Source organism: Sarcophilus harrisii, chromosome 4, assembly GCF_902635505.1.
Source record: "Sarcophilus harrisii chromosome 4, mSarHar1.11, whole genome shotgun sequence".
NCBI lineage: Eukaryota > Metazoa > Chordata > Mammalia > Dasyuromorphia > Dasyuridae > Sarcophilus > Sarcophilus harrisii.
The window spans coordinates 307,780,962-307,790,077 of NC_045429.1; the positions used below are offsets into that span (position 1 = coordinate 307,780,962).

At 37.8% G+C, this 9,116-nt stretch overlaps 1 protein-coding gene across 2 annotated transcripts; it reads right to left on the bottom strand.

The window, feature by feature from the left end:
* Positions 1-5,388: 5,388 nt before the first annotated feature.
* ARL16 (ADP ribosylation factor like GTPase 16) lies at positions 5,389-9,103 on the bottom strand. 2 transcript variants are annotated; one of them, XM_003768611.4, is made up of 5 exons: positions 8,924-9,103; positions 8,668-8,726; positions 7,491-7,604; positions 6,226-6,341; positions 5,389-6,094 (listed from the first exon to the last, which is right to left on the bottom strand). In XM_003768611.4, the coding sequence occupies exons 1-5, from the start codon at positions 8,982-8,984 to the stop codon at positions 5,923-5,925; spliced, it is 522 nt and encodes a 173-aa protein (XP_003768659.1). In that variant the 5' UTR covers positions 8,985-9,103; the 3' UTR covers positions 5,389-5,922. The 2 variants fall into 2 exon arrangements, with proteins under 2 accessions (XP_003768659.1, XP_031821499.1); XM_031965639.1 differs by lacking the exon at positions 8,924-9,103 and having other exon boundaries at positions 8,631-8,715.
* Between the last annotated feature and the right edge of the window lie 13 nt (positions 9,104-9,116).

Consider the following 9,116-nt stretch of genomic DNA (forward strand, 5'->3'; position numbering starts at 1 on the left):
TGGCAGGTTTGGGGTACAGGGAGTCAAACAGAGTTCCCCTGCAACTCCCTTAGATTCGGCGCAAGGATACGGCGGTATATGAGGTCTAGAAGCGGTGCGGATTCCCAATAAAAGCATTTATTAGCCCAGAGAGCTAGATTAATAAAAGAGGTTTATTATTGAGTTTACAAGTAGGAGATAGGTGAAGGTAGAGATAAGGAGGGCACTGGACAGAGGGTCCAGTGGACAGAGGGTCCTCACATGGCGACCATGTTTGGAATCTCTGCAAAGAGGGGTTCCCAGTGTGGTCCTTTTAAGTCGGAGACTTAGCTCGAGGGGCTTTGGGGTGTAACCCCAAAGTTGGCTCAGATCCGGGTGGGGCTGGGACAGGTCCGGACCTTCTATTGGAATTCAAAGGGACCAGGATTTGTGTGTCAAAGGGTAATTTACATTAGCTAGGGGGGTTGGGAATCAAAGATTGGAATCTTTCCCGCATCACAAGCACTCTTCTCCTAAAAGGAGCAGGTTGTCAGGGTCATACATACCAGTCTTCAGAGTCCACCCAGATAAACACAGAGATGAGATGATTGGGAGGTGCAAGAAGTCTGTCTTTATTCAGAGATCATTTCAGCAAATGAGGCAGGAAGCAAGGGAGTGAGTTCAATTCAAAGCTGTCTATTTATGCTTCCTCTCTTCGGGGATTACCTGTGCCAAGCCACTCAGCATAATGCCATAGGTGGGACACCGGATCATGTTGTACTTTACTCAGTAAGCTGTAGTGCCTTTGTAGAATGTCCTGTGATGTACAAAATAATCTGTTTGGTGTTCAAATCCCTTTATAATCTACCTTCTTCCTACTTTTCTAGTTCTCTTACTCCCCAACAAATACTCTTTAATTCAATGACATTGGCCTCCTGGCTGTTCAGTGAACAAGAGATCCCATCTCTCCACTCCAGACATTTCCCCATACCTGAACTGTCTGACAATCTTGAAGGAAGTTAAAACTGTTGGCTAAAATGAGGAATGGCAGAGAAAGAACTCTAGGAAATGAGTTGAACATAGCATTTCCAATCCCTCTGTTTTTTTCTGCTTGCATTTTTGATTTCCTTCTCAGGTTAATTTTACATTATTTCAAAGTCCGATTCTTCTTGTGCAGCAAAATAACTTTATATATATATATATATATATATATATATATATATATATATTTAATATATGCTTTAACATATTTAACATGTATTGGTCTACCTGCCATCTGGAGGAGAGGGTGGGAGGAAGGAGGGGAAAAGTTGAAATATAAGGTTTTGCAAGGGTCAATGCTGTAAAATTACCCATGCATATAACTTATAAATAAAAAGATATATATACATATATATATATATATATATATATATATATATATAAAGAATTCTGAGCAAAAAAATTTTTTTTAAATAAAATAAAATAAAATGAGGGGTGGGAGATTATGATGAAGTCAGTAAAGTTATTTACTTCCTTAAATTGCCCACTTGCCTAAGCAGAATGCACTTTTATGGAATCACCAAAATTAAACTAATACTTATTGAGTAGTTACCATATAGAGATTTAATGTTCATGTAGGGATTTATTGGCAGATCAAACAGAATATCCTTGCCCCAAAAGAATTTGTTTTCTAGTTATAAATAAGGAATATATCTACAAAAGATGTGAGAATAATTATAAAACAATAGAATAAGTTCAAAGTGATCTGATATACATTAAATTAATAAAAGCTGAAGGTAAAGAAGTAATGATAGGTTGAAATTAATTGTAAGAAGGCTTCTGTAGCAGATCAGTCTAGAAGTCAGTGATGAACATGGGTTATCAGAAAGGAGGAGCATGTTCTAATAGGAGAATGGCATGAGAAAAAGTAGCAAAGCCGAAATTAGCAAATTGAGAGGACTGAAAACAAATGGACTTGACTGCAAAATAAGGTTTTATTTTAGGAATAATGGTAGAAAAGTTGAAGAGCCATCAAGGATTTTTAAGTAGAGAAGTAATATAAATTTATATGAAGAGATTGATTAGAGAAGGTATGGAATGGACACAAGAAAACCAATTAGGATGTTATTATAGTGATGGAGTGTATAGATAAGATGAGATGGAGGGTGATTACAGTGATTACTGGAATTGACAATACAGTGAAAGTATTAGAATGACTGGGGAATTCTGAAGGCTCTGAAGATTAAGTACAAGCACAAATAGATTTTTTGTTAGGTTTTATCAACTTTAAATATTTTTAAATTTAAATTTTAAATGACTTTAAATTTAAATTAAAAATTAAGTATTTTATTCCATAGTGAAATTCACTTTCCTTAATTATTACAGTACCACCTCATTTTCACTGATAAAGTGAGTCTATAAAGGAATAGCCATCTCTAGGCAAATAGTCTTCCTGATATCTATTTCTATCCCTAAACTATCTGATCTACTATCATCTCTAACTAGCTCAGGTGAATTTCTTTACTCCAATATTCTTTTTTAGACATATTAAAGACCATCTTGTTCAATCTCAGAAATTCTTCAGGGCAAATATTCTAAATTTAGAAAAATTAACTAGATCTATTTGCAGAATATGAAACTTGTATACTCACCCAGATAACTTAGTCCACATTTCTTAAATCTATGTGTTCCTTCTCAACATACCCTATATCTTATTCCAAGTGGGAATAGTTACTTCCTTTCTTAGATTTATTCACACTGTTTATCAAAAATCCTTTGGCAAGGAATATGTTTTACTATGTGATTTGCATTAAACCCAATATGAACTATATGTCCAGGAATTATTTTTTTAATTGAAGTTTTTTATTTTCAAAATATATGCAAGGATAATTTTTTCAACACTGACCCTTGGAAAACCTTGTGTTCCAATTTCCCCCCCTTCCCCAACCCCTCCCTATGTTAAATATGGGAAAAATATATGTTAAATCCAAAATAGGCATATTTATACAATATTGTTACACAAGAAAAATCAGATCAAAAAGTAAAAAAAAAAAAGAGAGGACAATAAAATTCAAGCAAACCACAACAAAAAGGTGAAATGCTATGTTGTAATCCACCCTCAGTTCTCACAGTCCTCTCTCTGGGTATAGATGATTGTCATTATTAGAACATCATTGGAACAGGGTGCCCAGGAATTATTAAATCATGCTGAACGTTAGGAATAGTTTCAAAATTATTCCACAAAGTAGGATGGTCAAATTTCCATGATTTTGGTTTTCAGAGCTGGTTGATCACTGCATCTTCTTTTTCCTCCTTACCTGGAAAAGTACAAATGTACAATTTAACACAAAGGCCAACATTTCTCTTTCCTAATGGTATGTCAATTCCAGATTTAGGGTTCAGAAAGTAATGTGAGTCAGACCTCCTTACCAAAGAGGAGTTCTCTCAGATTTTAGTAGCTAATATGCTCTTAGAATAGATGTAGCACAACAGGACAGAGGGAATATTATTGAATTTCTTGGTGTAAGATTATTTTGTAAAAATCTTTGATCAGAACTCTATGAAATCAAAAACCTTAGGATTATCTTATACTTACGCTAACCCCTGCTTCCTTCAATAGGCTTTGATAAAGAATAGTTGCAATGAAGCACCAAAGATTGCTCTAATCAGCTCAGACCATGAAACAGGAGAAAGGGTAGTGTGAGAACTGCTTATGGAAGATTGGTTGAGCTCTCAGATTGCCTAACTTTATTGACTTTGATGTTTGGTCTGGAGGGAAGGATTATACACACACCAGATGTTTCTCTAGTGTTTACTCTACTCTCTGGGACTGTGTTCTAGAATGTCCTGAAAACTACTTTGCTATTTCTGCTATTCATGAGAGCTCTTGCTGTTCAAGTTGTGTCTAAATCTTTATGATCGCATTTGGGATTTTCTTGGCAAAGATAACTAAAATGGTTTGCCATTTCCTTCTTCAGCTAATTTTTCAGAGAGGAAATGAAGGGAAATAGGGTTAAGTGATTTGCCCAGGCTCTAAATAAGACACTAATAAAAGTGTCTGAGGTCAGATTTGAACTCACGGAGCTGAGTTCTTTCTAAATCCAGATGTGGCACTCTATCCATGTCACTGAGCTGCCTTATGAATATTTCCACCAAGCCTCTATCAACAAGCCTGAAATCCAGTCCTTCAACTTAGGCATACAAGAAATGTGATTCTTTGATGAAGGCAAACTAGGCCATCTTTTGCCTGTTCTTACCTAATCTTTAATTACTGAATGGGTGTTGCCTCAGACAAACTAAGACCTAGGAAAGACCTTAACTTAAAAAAGCCCAGGTCTCCCACTGCTTCCAAGGACATTGTCAATCATCTTGACCAATGTCTTGCCACTGGATTTTAAAGACTTTGGAAGAGAAAGGAAGGCTGATGATTTGCACAGCATTGCCTCATTTAATTCAATTCACTTGCAAGTCAAAATATTACCTTTCTGATGCCATTGGTCCTCTTCCAGAATGAAGGAAAAAAGTAAGAATGTCCACTATGATTAGCATAGCTTGTTCACAAGAGTACAAAAAGGATCATGCTTTTAAGATTAAGAAATCTCCAGGAAAAATCAAATTACAGCAAAGGCCTGAGGGATGTATAACCTTGGAATTTAGCACAGTTCTTGGCACATAGCAGGTGCTTAAATGTTTATTAATATATTTTTATTGATACTTAACTTTAAAATGAGGAAACTAAGTGGAAAGGAGGGATAAGTGGCAGGAATGTTATAGTGTTTCAAATATTTTCAAGTGTCATTTTATAGAAAATGATGCAAATATCCAACAGAGCTCCAGAGAGCAGACCAGGGACCAAAGAGTGAAAGTTCTAAGAAGTTCAACTTAAAGAAATCCTAAAACTTAAGGAGCTGTCCAACAACTCAATGGACTGCCTCATGAGATTAGAAATTCTCTTAATGCTGAACATGTAGGAGGATTTTTTTGTAAAGAGAAAATAGGAAGAAATTGTGATTATCATGAGCTTTTCCAATTTTAAGAATCATAAATTTTAAGTGTTCCAGAAAGAAGGAATTTTATTCAGGTGGCAAGCTATAATAGAAAGAGTAATGGAATCAAGAGTCAGTGCATCCAAATACTGATAATTGCTAGCTATGAAATCAGGACAAATGATTTAATATTTTTGAACCGCGGTTTGCCTCACACATAAAATGGGGATAATAATATAGGTCTCTCCTTCAATTTTTAAAAATAATATTAAGCATCTTATCTGCGTAGACCACTTGTTGGATTAAGGATACTGTAACAGAAACAATCCTCATCTTCAAGATGCTTCCATGTACCCAGATATGTAAAGCACTCTACAAACCTTAAAGTATAATATGAATATGAATTATTTAAAAATTTATTATAGTGATTCTTGATCATGAAGTACCAAATAAATACCCATGCTTCATTTTAAAATTTAGGCTTTATTCCCATAAGAAAATTTACACTTTCTGCTTGATGAAAGATCCACAGTATATGTCTCTGGCACTTGGATAGAAAAGTAAAGCCCAGATAATTATCAATAAGCCAAAATCCAGGTGACTGTCTTATGTTTATGGGGTAGGGATGGGAGGATTTATCAGGCCTAGAAAGGGGCCAGCAAACTGCACTGGAGAAAAAGGCTGAGATGTTGTGTAATCTTCCAAAAGCAGCATTAGGAATACTAAAAGACTTTTCCAAGGGGTAACCCATCTGCCCAAAACATCTTCTCAGAGCGTGGCTAGCCTCTTCAGTTACCAGCTGAAGCTACCAGAGATTTTCAAGCCTTGTAAACAGCCTCCATTTGCCTGCTAACTCATCCAGCTGAGATTAGGCCACCCTAATCATCTTCTGGTAGTTCAGCCTGGGTCTTTCTGTCCTGAGGACAAAGTCCTACAGTCCACACATTCTCCTGTCTTTCTGTCTCTCAAAGAAATGTTATTTATATTCATCCTTCAATCAGCTGTTGGCTTTGTGGGTGTCTTGGAGCCAGCGAAGGACACCTGCCAAACCAGTGCCATCCCGGGCACTGATTTCTGCTGTAGTGATGCATTGCTTGGCACAAGCAATGATATCTGGGAGTCTGATTAAGGATTTCATCTCCTCCAACGTCATGTAACAGGGCATATCACTGTAGCCAAAACAAATAATCAAAATTAACCCCCTGAGAATATTGCATCTGATTGACAATGGCAATCCTACCTCACACATTCTTAAATATTAACCTGCCCCAACCTTCTCTCTTCACCCAAACATCCTTACATCTTATTGAAGAGGATCAGGACAGATGCATCGACTAGCTGTTCTGCAGAAAGGAGACCCAGGAGCTGGACACAGGATAAGGATAGTTGGGTGGGGTCAGAAGCATCAATCATGAACTGGCAAAGAGGGAGAAACTATTAGTGACAATAACACTCAAGCAGAGAGGATGATGTGGCCTCTGCCAATCACACAGAACCAGGAATGGGCTTAGAACAATGAGACAAAAACTATGACTCAAAGAAAAAGTCAAGGCTTCTCAGGATTGTCTTTGCTTTGAAGACATCTTTGAGTTCCAAGGCTCCTTGAGTTTACATCACAGACTGGTACTTCCTCAGGCTGGCTTCATTCAGTGATGGGAACACCAAACATAAAATTGCATCAATGGCTGAATAAAGCAGTAATAAAGGTTTGATGGATGTTCTCAATCAGAAAGTTTTTAACCTTTTTTCATGTCATGGAACCCTTTCTTAGGTTGATAGGCCTATGGACCTCTTCTCAGAATAATGTTCATAAACACATAAAATAAAATGCAAAGTATTAAAAAGGAAAGAAATTATATTAAATACAAAATATATTTTTAAAAAAACCCAACAAGTTTATAGACTTGAGGTCAACAGAACCTGGTCAAAATTCTACTATGATTTCATCTGTGTGGAGCAGTCTTAAGTACATAAATCCCTTTTATTATAAAGATGTACAACTCCTCTACAACTTATAGTTGTACAGAGTTGCCTGGGATACTGAAAGGTGTGGTCTGGGAACTACTAGGGATTCTCAAGAACCCTTAATGGGATCCTTAGGATACAAAAAATACAAAGACAATTTAATTTCTAACATGGTAAACATTGATAATTCACATAAACAGAAGTTCTTTGTTGTTTTGCAGAGAAAAGGACAATTCTCAATAATTTTTAAGACTAAAAAAAAGTTTTAAAACTTTTGTTATAGGCAGGACTATCTAAGTCTTTTCTCTAAGATGATACGCAGTTTCTCATTCTTTATACATTTTTATACAGACACAGACATATATACACACACATATATACTTGTAGTGGGTACATATACATACACACACAGAGATAGATTGAGCTCTAAATCCTGCTGAGAAACAAAAAAAATCATATTCTCCAGGAGAAAAAAAATTTTATATACACTGTGTCCTAAACAATCACCAAAGCATTTGAATTCCATTCAACATCAGTCTGAAGATGAAATCAGAATGAGGATATATATCTCTAAAGGAAGTTTAACAGACTGTGACCCACCAGGACACAGCGGCAATCTCCATAATAACTGGACCAGATGGGACCCATGCATCCCCCTAGCTCCCTGATAGTCATTTTTTTCTGGGTCATGATGTCAGTGAGATCAGTACCCACCTGTGGAAGAAAAAAAAAAAAAAAATAAAACTCACAATACAAAAAATGGGAGGAAAAAAGCAAACAATTTTCAATTGTTTGACTCCACGTGATACTATGATGCAAACTGAACAGTTATGATTCATGTACTCTGAGGGCTTCAGTCATCTTTGCTGGCTCATCATCTTTACCATGCTCCCTAATTGTAGGTATCCCTATGTCTCTGTAATAGGTTGCTTACTTTTCTCTCTTTATAATCTCTCACAGTGACACAAAGTTTCCTTCTACAATTCATTTAATAGATAATGAAACTAGCATACATGTGTATACACAATGCATACTCGCACATGTAGACGTACAAATAAACATATGTTTAGATACAAGTATAACATGTGTATACAACACACTTATAAATATGTATCTCTTTAAGTGCCATACACATATATATATATATATATTGTAAATATCCACAAACGTGTGTGTATACATGTGGGTACCAACACATATATAAATATGCATATATATATATATACACATGTACGTGTATGTCTTCTACTAAGTGGCCTTATTAAATATTCCTTCTTTTTTGTGACTGTCTGGCAAAGGGCTTGGTAAAGAAATGCTTACTGACTGGCAAATAATAGGTCCTCAATAAATCCCTGATTGATGAGTTCTAGTAATAACATCAGACAATTAGAAGTGTGAAAAGTACCCTACTCACTGATTTTTACAAACCCTTTGGGAGACAGAGGCTGCTACTGTTTCCATTTTAGAAATGAATTAATTGAGGCAAACAGGATTTTTTTTTTGCTGAGACAATTGGGGTTAAGTGACTTGCCCAGGGTCACACAGCCGGGATGGGTTAAGTGTCTGAGGCCACATTAGAACTCAGGTCCTCCTGACTTCAGGGCTGGAGCTCTCTCCCCAGCGCCACCTCGCTGCCCCAGAATTTTTTTTAAGTGACTCGCCCAGGGTCACAAAGCTCATCAATGTCTAAGGTCACAGATGAACTCGGGTGCAGGTGCAACTTTTTCCCCACCGCCGCACCTAAGTAAGGTCCTTTCCAGGCGTGCCGATCACCTACCGTGGGCTGGGTAGGGGGTGGGTCACCAAGGTCACTTTTTCCCTCGCGGGAGCTCAGCTGTGCGGGTCGGATTAAGGAAGTACATCTGGAGGCGGTACTGGGGAGGGAAGGCGGCGACGCCCCGCCCCCAGCTGCCCTCATCCAGAGCCCAGGGCAGCTCGCCCAGCCCCCTCCTCTGGGGTCCGGGGCATCACCCGACCCCTGAATTTATCTTTGGCCCTTCCCTCCCTCTGCCCCTGCCGCTCGATAAGGATATTCTGTAGCCGCTTCACCAGCAGAGTCTTCCCGACTCCAGTGGCACCCAAAAGGAGACACATCTCTGGCTTGGAAGGTTCGGCCCACCCGAGTCGCCGTAGTGACCAAATTCTCTACATCCCGCCCCAACCCGTCCTGCCCGCTCTCATTGGACCTGCGTCTCTCTCTTTCGTTTTCTAATTGGTCTTCGCCTC